We start from the raw sequence: 15,841 nt of genomic DNA on the forward strand, positions 1-15,841 counted from the left end.
CTGTCCTCCCCATCTCTCCCAGGATTCTGCCTTTGTAGCCCTGGCATGGAAATGGCAAACCCCCCACTGGTGTAAGGGCAAGGATCTATTTATTTACATTAGTGCACGATGGGATTAACCATTACCTTGTGCTACGTGGCAATTGTCACGTGCAGTAAGAATGAAGAGATACAAAAGACCTTTTATTCAGCCACTGTCAAAATTTAGGACTGACCTTTTTCTTGATGCAAACAGGAGCTTTTTGCCTTTGTGGCTCTCTGACTCCTGTCGCAGATGCCTGATTTCAAGGGCTAATCCTGTGTTCAGACCTTGCCTGCGACCCCTCTTCTCTTGCATTCACAAAGGCAGCGGTTGCTTAGAGCCTCCATTAGTTCAGACACAGATGCACGTCCCAGCCTCTCGCTGCCCTACCTGGTAGGGTTTTGCTTGCAAAAAAAAAGGTGTCACAACTGCAGCTCTCCTGCCAGCTTTCCCAGCTGAGCTCCTGGCATCTTCTGGTGTTTCTTTCCAAGAGAGGAGAGCGTCAGAAAATCCTTCCCTTGTCACGAAGCAAACCTGGGGGTTACGTGCAGGGAGGAAGCAGCTTTAAGAAAGGGCCAGGCAGGCAGCTCCTAAAGCTTCAAATGTGGCAAAATATTTCAAAATAAATGTGTTCATGTGATGCAGTTTTATATTTAACAGGATGACTTTGAGCACTCAGGATGCCTTCCATTTTTCCTTTAAAAATCTACAAAGCCAGGTGCAAGGAGGAGGAGAGGTGGAGTGGGTGGGAAATCGAAGTGCCTGTAAGACTGTGGTGGTGGTCATGGCCCTGGAGCAAGACCCCATGTGTTCAGGGATATGCAAAAGAGATTGTCTCTGGCTCAGGGAACTTATAGCTAAGGCTTAAGATTAAAAGTTGAGCTTTTTTCATTTTTGCTTCACGCTTGTGTGAACTTCACTTTAGGCCTGAAATCTGCTTTTCTTAAAATTGGTCTCGAAATTGCTATTGACTTTAAATGCTGCAAGATCTCACCCATAAATTCTCCATCTCCCATCTGTAAAATGAGGATGGCAGGATTTCTGTGCCATCTGTGGTGCTGTGAAGCTGAAAACAATCATCATTTATAAAGTGCTTTGAGCTCAAATAGGAGGTTCTGTGTAAAGGCAAGGCTTCGCGGGAGGAAATGTTCGTTAACGTGCCAGTTGCATCTGATATCTGAACCAGGGGCTGGGTTGAAAGTTTTAGAAGAACAGTCTGGTGATGCAGAGGTAGTGCTCCACCTGCTCAATGTCTTGGTTTATTTGTATTGTTCAAAAGCTCCTGTTCGTTGTTAACAAAATCAAGGGATAGAGAAGCCAGTGGCTGCATGTGCTGCAAAAATCAGTATCCTACATCCGTGTTCATCTTGAGCACCTCTGATCTGAACAGCCACAATTCTCAGAGATGGTATTGAGAATGGCCGCCGGCTGGTGATTTAACAGCACGTGCATCGCAGATAGGAAACTCGGAGCCACAGTCACGTGTGTTAGGCCTTTCCGCGTGCAATAGGATGCCTCTGATGGGAACAAAAGGATGTTCGTTTTCGTCCAGCTTTGCAGGGTGTAGAAGGGAAGCTGCCTAACCTTTGCCCCAGGAGCCACGTTTGCCTTATATTTGCATAAACCTGAGGGCCAAATTAGTGCAACAAAGAGCAGATTGTGGCCGAGCGCAGCGTTTTAGGATTAAATAGCACGGTTCCCAGCAGTAACGCAGAGCACGCGTGGCAAGCCAGTTGCAGTTGCCCGGGCTGAGCTAACGCATGGCTCGGGTCAAGCACTGCTTATGGAGCCACTGGTTTCTCCTTTTGCAGACACGAGCCACCAGACCCGCTCCGTCTCCAGCCGTCCCTACTACAGTTTGCCCAACAGCAGCCATGAGAGACGCTCGGTCCTCACTATCACAGAGCCACCGCGTTTCCACTCCCAAGCCAAAGGCAAGAACGTGCGCCTGGACGCTCACTCCCGCAAGGCCACGCGGAGGAACAGTTTCTGCAATGGAGTCACCTTCACCAACCGGCCCATCCACCTCTACGAGAAAGTCAGGCTGAAGCTGGTGGCCGTACACCATGGCTGGAGTGGGGCCCTACGCTTTGGCTTCACCATTCACGACCCATCGCAGATGAGCTCTGATGAGATACCAAAGTATGCCTGTCCGGACCTAGTGACCCGACCCGGATACTGGGCCAAAGCTTTGCCAGAGAGGTTTGCTGTGAGAGACAATATCTTGGCCTTCTGGGTTGACCGTCATGGGAGAGTCTTCTACAGTATTAATGATGAGGAGCCAATATTGTTTCACTGTGGTATTAAAGTTTCTGGTCCTCTCTGGGCACTCATAGACGTCTATGGAATTACCCATGAAGTGCAAATACTAGGTAAGTGTGTATTTTGGCCCATGCCTTGCTTTTCTGGTTGCTTTTTCCACAAAGGCATGATCACGGAGAAGTATGCATGATCTATCTGGTTGATCGTTTCTGTGGGACACTTAAGAAAACTAATTTACTGTTGGTTTAGTACTTCAGGTTAACTGTTTTTCTTTACCAGCACTGGAGATCTGGGAAGCAATATACCGCCGAAATGTCGGTGATGGAAAGTCCTAAGGCTGCGCAATATAGCAACTGCGTGAAGGGATAAATAGAAATCTTTACGTGTAACTTTACCCAGCTTTTTCTGAGCTAGATGTGCTGCTATGGTGTGGAAAAACATGGTGCTGCTTTACAGCAAGGTCCCAGGGACTGAGGAGACAAAGGTGACCAGTTCTGGCTTCCCCTGTTCTTTCCCAGCTACCAGTTACTGCCAGTCCACTGGAAAACTACCACCCGTTCCCCAGGAGTTTCCTGGCACCGTCCCCCAGCCCCTCTCTCATCTCTTGGCCTTGGTCCCCACCCAGGCTGGCAGTTTAATGAGCTGTGTTTGCACATGGAACCAGACTTACCCTTCCCTTACACGTGGGCATCACCGTACATCTGCAAAGCACGGGGTGCAGCACAGGGTGCAGCCCATCAGTTGAAGAGTGATGAGAAAATGTAGCTCAAGCTCCTGTGTGCTTCAGGATCCTTGCCACTGTGTGCCACATCTCCCCTCACCCCTAAGCAGATCGCTGCATTCAGGTGGTGCCTGGCTGATTTACAAGCATCATCCTTGGGGAGCGCTGCAAGAGGCAATGAATTTGTTCCCATTGGCAAACTGAGCCGATTGCCATGGAATGACTCTCCTTTCATGACTTTTACGGCATTGAAATTTCAAATGAATTCGGTGTTTTGAACTGGTCTACACCACAGGAGATCCTTTTAAAATACAAGAGTGTTGCCCTCTCCCGGAGGCTCCAAGGAGCTGGTTTAGTTTTAACAGCCAAACTAAGCTGCACCTGCTTGAGGGGACGGTGGCTCCATCTGCACACCGAGCAGACACCAGCAATAAGCTGTGACGTGGTTAGTCCAGTGGGCAGGCAGCTACATCACATATTCTTCCGAATGGTACCAATTATTTTACAGGTGAGAAGGCTACACATAAAAATGCTTTGCCCTGCCTGCTCTGCCTCAAATGCGTAATTAAACCTTATCAGTAGCTTATCCTGTAATTGCAATTGCAACGCACTCCAGCCTCTGGTGCTCATCACAGAGGTGAAGGAGCGTTTGCTGTGTTGGCCAGTGCAGCTGCTTCACCAGAGCACTCCTTCTTCCTCATTAGATGATAGAAAAATAAAATTCAGCTTATTTCTACCACCCACCCCCAGTCCTGCCAGCAGCATCCAAGTGTGTGGAGTGAAAGACTCGACCTGAGGGCACCTGTACTCTGATTTTTTTTTTTTTGACCAAAGTGCCAAGCCCCACAAACTGCCCCAGAAATCAGGGTGATGCTCAGCCGTTGGGAGCACCAGGAGACCCAGCCTCCTTGTACAGATGTGGTGGTGCCATAGCAGGCATGTTTGTCCCTCTGTCTCTTCCTCCCAGAATTTTGCAAGTCGAGAAAGCTGTGAAATACAGCTCAAATACAGATGCACAAAATGCATCTTTCAGCAACATGAAGCTTGGATGTGTCTTACTCCTCTGTGGGAGCGTTTCTTGCCAAGTACCCTGTGCTTGCTAGAAGCAGCTGGTCCAGCCATCAGCCTACACTAGTGGCCTCTCCTGCATGGGCTTCTGAGCAAAGGCAGCCTCTGCTTTGCAGCTGCTGGATGGATTTGGGTGTTTTTCCTTCTTTGGTAAAAGTCTGGAGATTTTCTCCTCCAAGGAGCAGGCAGTGTTGATGCTGGGATGCCTCTCCGTCATTGGGAAGACCAGAAGTCTGCTTCATTCACACATACTCTTAACTTCCATGTGCTTTGACTTTGCTCAGATGGTTAATGTCTTACCTTCAGACTGAAGTGTCCAAGGCAGCCCAGGAAGTGCGGGAGGTAAAAGGAAGGGCACTCCCAAACCTCCCCACACCTTTAAACCCCACCCTGGCCTGGCATGGCTGAGGTGAAAATCTGGGAAATTAATTGAGTCGGCATCCTGACTTTCCTTTTGCTGTGAAAGGGGAAAATAACTCACTACTGTAAAAATCTTCTTTGTAACACCTGCAGCAAGTAGCGTTTGTGACAAGCTCTCAATTAAAAATCTCTGCAGTGGTGTGAACTCCCCTGAGATACGAGGCTTGAAATCTTCTTGTAAAATGACCTTTCTTGGACACACGTCTGCCTAGACACCTTGCAGCTGTAAGGCAATGACAAGGAGTGTGAAAAGACTATCTATTTGTGCGTGTGCTCCTTTGCCCATCACTGTGTTGTGGACTTGGCTTGCACAAGACCTTTGGACAACAAGATATTAAGATGTTTCCTTCTTTTACCAAGCAACCTCAGAGCTATTAGACCCCTCTGCTGAGAAAGCTGTAGGACCACACTGGTTTACAGCTTTTCCCAGCTCACCAGTGCAAGGAGCTCCCAGATTACATGGGTGCTTCATAACACTTGTTTTTCCTCAGCTAGTGCCAAGATGCAGCTATTTCTCTGCCTGCTGCCTGCTCCACATGTGACTCTCCACCACTAGCTGTTCATTAGTGTTTGACCTCTGGCTAATTTTTCCATTGTTTTTCCATTCAGAGGAGCAGAATTCAGATAATCTGTAGGTTGAAATAATAACAATTGTAACCATAAAAGTAGGCAATTGTGTCTTGACTCTAATGTCCCTTATCACTGGGTTTATCTCACAGATAGCATGTTTGCAGAGACCATGACCACTGCCCGTCTCAGCACTGCCCGTCTCAGCACTTGCCTTCCGCAGAGCAACCATGATTCAGCCAACTTCAATAACAACGAACTGGAGAATAACCAAGTGGTGGCCAAAATTGCAAACCTAAACCTAAGTCGGGTACCAGGACTTGCGACAGACAACCACATCATCCCCTGTTGCCCAAACCGACGGCAGCGTGCCCAGGGGGTCCCAGCCTTCCTGGACACAGACCTGCGATTCCACCCCACCCGTGGACCTGACATCACTTTTTCTCAGGACCGGATGGTTGCATGCACCAACTGGCAAGAAAGCAATAGGACTTTGGTGTTTTCTGACCGGCCTTTGCACATCGGTGAAAGCCTCTTTGTGGAAGTAGGACATCTTGGGTTGCCATACTATGGGGCCCTTTCATTTGGCATCACTTCTTGTGATCCGAGTACTTTACGGACAAATGAGCTCCCAGCAGATCCAGACTTTCTCTTGGACCGCAAGGAGTACTGGGTGGTTTACCGAGCGTTCCCGGTCCTCAACAGCGGCGACATTCTCAGTTTCATGGTCTTGCCGAACGGAGAGGTGCACCACGGGGTGAACGGAGCCAGCCGAGGAATGTTAATGTGTGTGGACACCTCACAGTCTCTCTGGGTGTTTTTTACAATCCACGGTGTAATTAACCAGCTCAAAATATTGGGTAAGTGCAGCCAAAAGAAAGGATAATAGGGAGCACCTGGCTGGTGACGTTTCCTGGGCCAGAATGGGAGCTACAGGTTTGCAATCACAGCATTGCCTTTAGCAGGTGGTCACTGATGTGAGTCAGCAGCTCCTTATCTCCCCTTTGTGTTTGCAAACAAGAGTGAGCGAGCCATGGGAGCTGTCACATAGATGTGTGCAGCCTATGTAAGTTCCTCAGAAAATTAGGAGACTTGAGGGATAAAATAAGCCGCAGGTAGGGAGGCAGAGATGGCTGTTGGAGGGACAGCTGGTTTTCAGAGGGTTTTTTTTTTAAAGGAATTCTTTATAAACCTGCTATTCCAGCCAACAGGTGTTAAACTCCTGCTGTAGTAAGGGGGATGATTTTTGTGAGCACAGCTCTGGTTTAAGCACGTGTGTTGCTCATGGACAGTAGTCGCTCCCTAAGCACTGCCACGACTCAGGTATCAGATGTCACTTTTGATCTATTGCTGGTGACCTGTTACAGTGCTTTTCCTTTCCTCTTGTTGAGGATTCTGTCAAAAAACCAGGTGTTGATGACTTTGTAGAGCAGGTTTTTCTCATTTAAAGCAATGCCCTTTCCTAGCTGCCCCTGATCTGACAGTGAGACAGGGATAGCTTGAGGCCACTGCTGCTGGAGGGATCGGGACCACGGGGAAGTGACTTTGCACCTCAAATGATGGCTGTTAGATAACATGGTGCTTACTTCACTGGAGCACTGAACAGAAATCATACAATGGCATAGCAAGGTCCAGGCCTTGAAAATCACGTCCAGAATTGTGCACCTGTACAGTTACTAAGGGGCAGCACTTAACTCAGCAGCTGGACTTTCCCCTAAAGCACGCTGCACACGTGGGGTGGGAGCTGAGGGGCATTTAGCTGGGGTTTGGGTGTCCGTCGGCCCCGCGGCGGGCTCAGCTCTCTCCTGTGTTCACAGGCACTGTGCAGTCCAGCCCAGTGACCGTCTCTCCCTCAGGATCCCCCGGCGGCTCGCAGTACGACAGCGACTCCGACATGGCCTTCAGCGTCAACAGGTCATCATCTGCTTCAGAGTCATCGCTCGGTAAGGAGAGCTTTCTCGCCCTCGGCACCCGGCTGTGCCGGCTACACCGAGACAGGGATCTGGCCTGATAGGCGATGCTGTGCAAGACAGCAGGGCAAGGTTAGAGGGGAGATGTTGCATCTCCTGCGAGGCCAACAGAAATAATTGGAAGAAAACACAAAGCGGTGGGAAGCTTTTCACAGCCTGAAGAAGGGCTGCGTGTTGCTTCCCACTTTGTCAGTCTGTCTAATGAGAGTGGTGCCTGCAGGGCAGCGCTGCCATCGAGGAGGGTGCGGTATCGCGTCTGGAGGTCTTACACCACCCAGGCTGCTGCATTCTGCACTGCCAAGGCTCTCCTGCTGGAGGGGTGCCCATGTAAATGCTCATGTGCTGGTGTCTGGGTCTCAGGCAGACAGCCCTGGCTGCCCTGCCCAGGACTGTCCCTGGCACATGCCGCTGTTGCGCTGTGCCACAGCTGCCCGGCACAGCCCGTGAGACGCACGAGCACCCTAGGTAGAGCACGGCTCCTTCGGGGAGAGCGGGGCTCTGCGCACCTGCACCATGAAATGAGTGTGCAAAATCACAGCCTTGCTTGGGGAAGCACAGGCAAGCTGTGGTTGGCCTTATCTGTAGAAGAGGGATGGCAGGCTCTGACCGGAGCTGTGCCTGTGCTGCCAGTTAGAATATGCTGAGGTTTATTTGCCCAAATGAACCAGGCAATGACTAAGGAAGGAAGAGCCTTAAAAAATTGACTTGAGGGTGCACGTGTTGTGTGTTGTCAGGTCTGCACCATCCTGGTGACAGAATGACCTTGTTCCTTCCTCCTCCTTTGCAGTGACTGCTCCCAGCTCCCCCCTGAGCCCTCCCATCTCTCCCGTCTTTCCTCCTCCGGAGCCATCAAGCAGCAAGAATGGGGAATGCACCGTCTGCTTTGACAGCGAGGTGGACACGGTGATCTACACCTGCGGACACATGTGCCTCTGCAACACCTGCGGTCTTAAGCTGAAGAAGCAGCTCAACGCCTGCTGCCCAATCTGCCGAAGGGTCATCAAAGATGTTATTAAGATATACCGCCCTTAGTGCCCGACTCGGGCTGTAGGAAGGGGGAACGCCGCTAGCAGTAACCATGCCTTTCCGTCCCTGCTTATGGGTTATTGTGCTGGTCAGTTGTTATCAAGTGGCTCGTTATCTGTGTTTCCTTATATGACTGGTAGGGCACAATTCAGGGATAAAATTGAGCTGAGGATCATGTGGGGCCCAAAGGCACGGCTGCCGTGTGCCCATGGGTAAAAATCCGGGGAATTGTGGTCTGGACCTGACCCAGCTGCAAATGAGAAATTTCCCATGCAAAGGCTCTTTTTTTCCTCCTCCTCCTCTGGAGGAGACTCGCTGTGGTGTGGATTGGGAAGGGAAGGTTGCCACTTGGTCAGTGCCGGGTGCCACTGGGCTTCCCAACCCCGAAACCCCAACAGCACTGGGCTGCTGCCAAGTGCTTGTGCTGTGGTGGAACAAAATTAGGACAGGACCCAGTGGAAGGGTTCAAAGTAGACAAAACTGATCTGGAAATGTCATATTCATCCATGTAAGGGCAACTAGCCAAGGCCAAAATAGTAGCACAGCCAGATTCTCACTTGTTTGGGTTTCGCCCCCTTCAACAGGCTTCTGGGGCACATGGAGAAGCTGGTCTGGACTTGAAGTAGCTTTTGCTTTCTGTGGCAGCGCAGGGACTTTTGGCCAGGGAGGTTGAGACCCGGGGAGCAGCCACGGGGTAGCAGTGAGGAGCACAAGCCCACTGAGAGCCCCGGCCAAGCCCAGCTGCTGGAGCCGCAGCGATGGGCTGTTCAGGCACTGCCGTGTCTGGCTGCTGAAGCCATGAATTGCAGCCTGCGCATGAAGGGGGTGTGGGGATGGGCACACCGCAATCCTGGCTTAGAAAAAGCGTGGGGCTACGGCCATCTGCAGTGACGGCGTTCGTCCCCTGCGGGCACACACACCTGCGTTTGCTCTGCTCCTCTTCGCAGGCGGCGGAGCCACCGTCCCACGCCGTCCTGCCTGGCTCGCCTCGCCGAGCCCTTCCCCTGCAGCCAGTGCTGCGCAGGACTCAGCCTTCCTCCCGCCCCGCCACGGGGACTTTTTGAAGACTGTGGTGAGAGATTAATTTCTGACCCAGTCCCAGCAGGCTCACCTTTTTTCTGGGGACTGCGTTATGTGCTGATTTCACCTGCTCTTTCTCCTGCCTTTCCAGGTTTCCTGGCACAGCTCCCAGCTGCCCAGACATTGTGTCCCAACAGCAGATGAGAGCTTGTTGAGATGAACAGGGATCTATCTCACATGGCTTTACTTGGGAGGAGGAAAGAAAAAGGCTCTGGAGCTATTGTTAGATGTTGGGATTTAAAAGGTAAATGAGTTTCAGCTGTGCTATTAGCTACAAGCAGCAGCAACCTGGATGAGCTGGGCAAGCATCTGAGCAGGCAGCATTGGGGCTGGTGCGAGGAGCTGTGTCCTCTTCCCTGCTGCTCCTGCAGGAGCCACCCTCTGCCCACTCCCACGGTGACGATCCAGCCTTTCAGCCAGAGCCTGGCCAGTTTCCAGCTGATCCAGGTTTGTAAAGAGGGGAAGAGCGAGGATGCAAATGGGAGGATGAGAGAGAGGCTAGTGTCATTCTAGCTCGGTGACCATGTGCCACCAAGTGGGTAAGAACAGATCTCTTCAGAAAGATGCATTTACCACGTTTTAGTCCAAAAAAATAAAAATATAATAGCAACCCCTGGACATTTCAGGGCTTCTGGGCACAAGAGGAGCAGCCTGACGTCAGTATCTGTCACCTCTCCTCGCCATTCACTCTCCTCCTAGGCACCGGTAGCCGTGGGTGCGCTGCCGCCTCTCGCGGTGCTGCTGCCTGGGCGCTGGTTCGGCGATGCTGCGCTTGGCTCTGCCCTGGCCCGGCCCAGCCCTGCTCTGCCGTCAGGGAGAGCACCCAGGGGAGCAGCTCATACTCCTCCTGCAGCAGGCTGCGGCTGCTGGCTCACAGGGCATGGAGAAAACCTTTTTTTTTCCCCCTTGAAGAGCTAATTAACATTTTAATTAGGTGTATAAATGAGAGGCTGCTGCAGAGTGAGATCTCTCACCCGTTGCCCTGCTTCACTGGCATGAGAGCCTGCCGGCTTTGCAGAGCCCTTTTTGGAAACTTGGCTCACGCCGCTGGCTGTGCTGCCGTCGGGTGTGCTCAGCCCTCGGCAGAGCCACCAGCGCTGCAACTGCAGCATGACTTCACTTACACCTTTGCAAAAGGAGGCAGCAAGGGCAGTTCTCCAGTGGCTGGAGTCTTTCCCAGACCTCCAGGCTGCCCTCTGCCTGGGGATGGAGCCATGGCCTTCATGGAGACCTCCCCAGGGTCCTGCGTTTACAGAGCAGGGTCCGGCTGTGGTCAGCGGGCTCAGCATTAAGAGCGCGGTGCTGGCAAAGTGCATGAGTGTGGGACGAAAGGCCGGGTGGGTTAGTGCCTGCCTGGTGAACGGGCTGCAGTGGGAAGCCTTGGCATAGTGAGGAATTGAAGGAAAGTTGTCTGAATCCACAGCGAGCAGTGCTAGCTTGGATCAGGTCTGGGCTAGCAAAAGCCAGCGGCCAGCCCTGGGGCTGCTGCCCTGGTTTCGGGGTGCCCGGTCCCTTTTGGTGGCTGCACACAGCTACGTGCATGAGCAGAGCAGAGCCCACTCGCTGGGCTGACACCTCAGGTCCTCACTGAGTGGGGCTAATTGCCTCCCTGGGGTGGGGTGGGTTTTTTGGTGTAGCTCTCTTTTTCTTTGTTTTTTTGGTTTTTTTTTTAAGCCAGCAAAGAGAAATACCGAATCCACCCCAGGCTGTGTCCGAGCTGTTCAGGACACATTGCACAGGTTGAATTTTTGCTGTAGCAGCTGAGACCAGTTTCCAGAAGGGCAACATCCAGCGGGGCCAGCAAGGGAGCCAGCTCAGGCAGGGTCCGGAGTACGGCCATGTAGCGAGCGGGACGTGAGAGCGGTGGACATGTCATCCTGCTTATCCGAGAGCAACAGGGATTTTCCAAACTAGGCCTCTTACGAAAAAAAAAAAGATTTCCAGGAAAAGGTAGCCTCTTACAGATTTAATTGTTTGTACTTGTATTGCTATTTTTTTTAAAGTCCGATGATATATGATTTGTACAGAAGATCTGTTTGTGCCTTATAAGGGTGTCTGTGCACTTTTTATCCTTTTTAAAGCAACTTTTAAAAAGAAAAAAAAATGGGGAGAAAACAACACAGATCAACGGTAGTTTTATAGAATTTTGTGTTCACTGAGAATCCTGCTTTTTTTATATATATAGAGTGAAAAAGTGTTCATTTCCATGGATTTCCCCCCCTCTCCTCCTAACCTATTTGTTTAAAAATTTTAAAAAAAGGAAGAAAGAAAGAAAGAGATGAGGGAACTCTATTACCGTCTCCTTTTCTAAGACAGTTACTCTCTTATCATTACCTTTATGATTCAATACTGTGACCTGTACATCATATTTAAGCTGAATCAGGTTTTGGACCTCTGTATTAGGCTTTTCAAGCAAATCATTTGGGGGACTGGGGGCGGGGAGGGCATCGCACGAGGGAGGGAACTGCTCTTCTACATGTCAGTGCTCTATAGCGTTGTGTTCAGTGCTGTGCGTTTTACTTTTGTCCATTTACCTGTTTTACATTAATATAATTTTACTTGTTTATGAAACAAATAAAACTTTGGCTTGTAAAAAGTGCTCCCGGATGTTTAAAAGCATTTGACCTGGAGGGTGAGCAAATCCTTTATTTCCAAAGCACGGCAATGCTAATACGTAGAAGCAGGGCACCTCTGTTCAGCTCAGGCACCTCTGCTTCAAAAAAAATAAACATTAGGCACATTAAATACCTTGCATGAGCTTTGCTTTGCTGCTGCTCAGTCCCTTGATGGGCAGGGGGCATTCCTGGCTCATTGAACCTTGCAAACCCTGGAACATTTGGCTGGCCGCTGCAGTAAAAGCAGAGTGTATTTTAGGGCTACAGAGGTGGGGGGGGGTCCTGCGGCAGATGCCCTCTCCAAGTACCCCAAGTTCCTCAGCCAACCTTCACCACCCCCAGCAAGGCAGCTGCCAGCCTGGCCCCACTCCTGTGCCTGCACTGGGGCTGTGGCAGCCTGGGGACCGCGCTGGCCCAGGGAGGGGGTGGTGCAGACATGGGTAGAAGGGCTGCTTTCCCTTTTTTTCTGGTTTTCTTCTTTTTTCTTGTTTCCTTTTTTTTTTTTTTTTTGAAGGGGGAAGGTGGGGGTGTTTTTTTTTTTTTGTTTTGTAGCAATGCCTGACTCTTTATTTCACAGGCAGAGGCCAACAGAAGGCTGCTCTGTAAACTGTTTATATCCTGCAATGTGTCCCACTGAAGCCAGACACCAGTCAAGCAGCCTCAGATGTGGTTTAAAGTGGAGTGGAAGAATTCATTCATAACTCTGGCCTGGCAAGAACACAGCCCCAGTTAAGCATTTGCACGAAAATCCTTGCGAGCCGCAGGTGGCGAAGGACCCCAACAATGCTGGTTACGCCAAAATGCCTTTTTATAAACTCTCCTGCCCCATTTTAGCCAGCGAGCTGATCCTTGTGAGCTGCCAACAGACTAGTGCTGCCAGCGTCAGGCCATGAGTGACTTTGACCCATACTTGGCATTAGTGTGATGCACCAGCTCCAGCCGCTGCCAGCCAGAACCCCGGGGACAGCATGGAGGACCACTGCCTGCAACCCCAACGCCCAGCCTGGGTGCCGTGACCGCGTACCAGCCCAAACTGAGCCTCCCATGGCCAAAGCCCAGCTCTCATTAGTGCTCTGCCAGCTCCGCACAAACGCTGGAGATTTGGGCAGCAGCCAGCATCGCCCAGCGCCAGGAGCAGCGTGGCTGCGAGGACACAGCCTGGCACCATGCCGGCTGCAAGGAGCTGCCTGAGGTGGGACGGGCTCTGCGTGGCCACGCTGTTGCGGTACCCCAGGTCGTGTCCCAGGCTTCTCCCTGGCACGCTCTGCTGCTGCTGCGTGGCAAGTGGGGGCCTCAGGGCGGGTGCTGTGCACTGGGTGGTTGATGTGCAACCCCCGCACGGAGCGTGGGCAGGCAGGTGCTCACTCCTGGCACGTGCTGTAGACAGGTGAGCAAACACCAGCTGTTGGCAGGGGAAGCGAAATGGCCCCTGATGCCACATGCAACAGGGCTAACACGGGGCTGTTACCTGCTGCCTGCACAGCCCTGCATGGGGTCCTCACAGCCCTGTGTGAGGTTGGTGGGTTATGGCCACCTGAAAGCTGGGGGATGAGTGTAGACAAGGCTGGCATGCCTCAGGCTGGCAGGCAGTGAGCCAGGCCAGTGGAAGACGCTCTTGCGTGCCTATTTTTTCCCTTCTTCTCACCTACCCCTCACCAACCATGGCATGTGCGCAATACCACAGCACTCTGCCAGAAGGCACTTGGGCTCTGAGGTCGAACCTCTACCTTTGCCTGAGCCTTTTCAATTAATGTTGCCACATATCCTGGCCAGCCTGAACCCCCAAGAGCCCCTCAGGATGGGCAGACTTGTGCTCTCTCTGCACTTCCCACAAACCCACTGGGATCAACCTGTTGGCTTGAGCTCAAAGTAACACAATTTCTACACTTGAACTACCCTATTTGCTGGGAAACCCATACGGGCTTGGGCACAAAGGTGAGACCCAAGGAGCTGTCAGGGTCCCCATGTCCCTCACCGCTCCCAGGAACTGCTGTGCGTGGCAGGGAGCACAGCCAAGGCTGCCTAGATGGACGAGTGGATGGTACATCCCACTGACGCAGGGCTGGGAAGGAGTCATAGAAGGGTTTGGATGCTCCTGTCTACTGGGTCATAGGGATGGGAAGAAAAAGCAAAGCTTTGGTGAGCACCATTTAACCTAGCAATGACATTTCTCCCTCTCATGAGCACTGGGGTACACACAGTGCAAAGTGGGGACCAGGCTAAAACCCCACATGAGGAGTGCTGGTATGGCAGCAGCCCCCAGCCACAGCTGCATGGGAACAGCCTTTTCCACCAAAGCAGTGCACAGACACTACACATGTACCCACACCTGAACCCTGCTCCTGCAGTGCCTCCAGCACCCGACACCCAAGAGGTGACCCAGGGCACAGCAGTGATGGAGGAGCTGGGCTGTTCATCACTTTTTCTAAGTCAAAAGTGCGAGCGTTGTGACCAACCCCACCACGAGGGACCTCACAGCCAGCCACAGCCCCCTGCGAAGCCGGGCAGCACAGCACCATCCCGCTCACCCCCAGTGGACAAAAGCACCCGAGTACAGAGAAATGCTTCACCTGGGCATGGCTCCTTCGCAGCACGAGGGCATGAAGCTCAACGGCTCAGGGCTCCTTGCTGGTACCACTGTTGCAGCGAGAAACGGCACGTGCCAGACCCTGAACCAGCTCTCCGGGCAGAGCTGCCGTCACTCCGGGCAGGAGAGCAGCAAAGCTCTTGAGACAGTCGCCGTGCAGCACCCCAGACAGACGCCAGGCAGACACAGGTTCACAAGGGTGCTTGAAACCAGTCAAGCAGTTTCTTTTTATTTCTTAAAAAAAGAAAACAAAAAATAATCCCACCAAAAAAACCCCAAAAAACCCCATCAAATAAAAAATAATCAGTCCCTTAATGGTGAAAGTATAGATACGGCATTTACACAGCTACATCTATCTTCCGCTGACCCCCCCACCCGCCCACAGTAATGTAGATTTATACACATTTACGTAATATAGTGAGACACGGACAGCCAAATGGGCTTTGGGAGCCTGTGAGAAGGAGCCGGGTGCAGCGGGGTCTCCAGTCTGCCAGGGATGTGCCAAGCCACTGGACCCCCCCAACACCCGGCTCTTCCATGCCAAGCCACAGTGATGCCCCCCCGCCACAAGTCCCAGCCTCGGGGCCATGCTGGTGGTGGGCAAGGAGGGAGGTTGGTCTTGGGCTGATGGGGTGATGTGCCGTGCGACCAAGCTCAGGGTACTGAGCCTCCTGGCCACCCTCCTCCTCCTCACGAGGTAGTCGGGGAGCTTGGCCACGTTTGATGCGCGATGTACAGAGAGGAGGCATGGCCTGGCAGAGGGCACGGGCGGCTGCGGAACCAGGGGTACATGTCAGATGGGAGGGGCAAAGCTCTGCCAGCCCAACGGATCTCGGCATCTTCCCAACAGAAGCCGTTGTCCAGCCTGTGGTCCCTTCACAGACAGAAGAGCAGTAGGAAGCGGGTAAGGCTGCGGTGTCGGCACCCTACGGAGGGTGACTCCCCCATGGGCACTCACCCTGCTTTCTCGGAAGCTCTTTGGGAAGAAGGGAGCCATCCTGTCACGCACTCACTAAGCCAAATACAGTACTTGTGTCAGCAAAATGAAGCACTACCAGTTCTGAGGTTCAGTCTGGGAGAAAAGCAGAAATAGCCCTCATTTAGTACGGAGGCCACAGAAATAGCGCTGTCCCCTCTGAGGAAAGCCGGGGGCAGCGAGGTCTCTGAGACAGAGAAAGGGGAGACTTCTGAGAATAAAAGGCCATTCAGCAAAGAGAAACCAAGGACACAGTGCCACGGGGATGGGGCACAGAGCCTTGCCACCCCCTGCGTGACTCTGCCAGAGCGGACAGGGGACACAGGTCCAGCCCCCTCCCCGGATATGGTGGGGAGTGGATTTGGCCGCCGGGCAGCTCTGCCTTAACTCATCGTGTCCCCATTCCTTCCCAAAGCAAAAGGGGTTTACTGGAGCAAGAGCTGTGCAGAGACAAGGCAGCATCGCTCCCCCACCCACCCCGCAGCTCTCCTGGGAGCACATCAACACCTCGCAACGTGCCACACAAGG

At 52.2% G+C, this 15,841-nt stretch overlaps 1 protein-coding gene across 1 annotated transcript; it reads left to right on the top strand.

Annotated features, from left to right (window-relative positions):
- Positions 1-1,804: 1,804 nt before the first annotated feature.
- NEURL1B (neuralized E3 ubiquitin protein ligase 1B) lies at positions 1,805-8,061 on the top strand. Its single transcript, XM_009991551.2, has 4 exons — positions 1,805-2,393; positions 5,212-5,919; positions 6,877-7,002; positions 7,817-8,061. Exons 1-4 carry the CDS (start codon positions 1,805-1,807, stop codon positions 8,059-8,061), a joined length of 1,668 nt encoding a protein of 555 aa, XP_009989853.2.
- The last annotated feature ends 7,780 nt before the right edge of the window (positions 8,062-15,841 follow it).

This window comes from Tauraco erythrolophus, chromosome 16 (assembly GCF_009769465.1).
Source record: "Tauraco erythrolophus isolate bTauEry1 chromosome 16, bTauEry1.pri, whole genome shotgun sequence".
In the NCBI taxonomy this organism is placed as follows: domain Eukaryota; kingdom Metazoa; phylum Chordata; class Aves; order Musophagiformes; family Musophagidae; genus Tauraco; species Tauraco erythrolophus.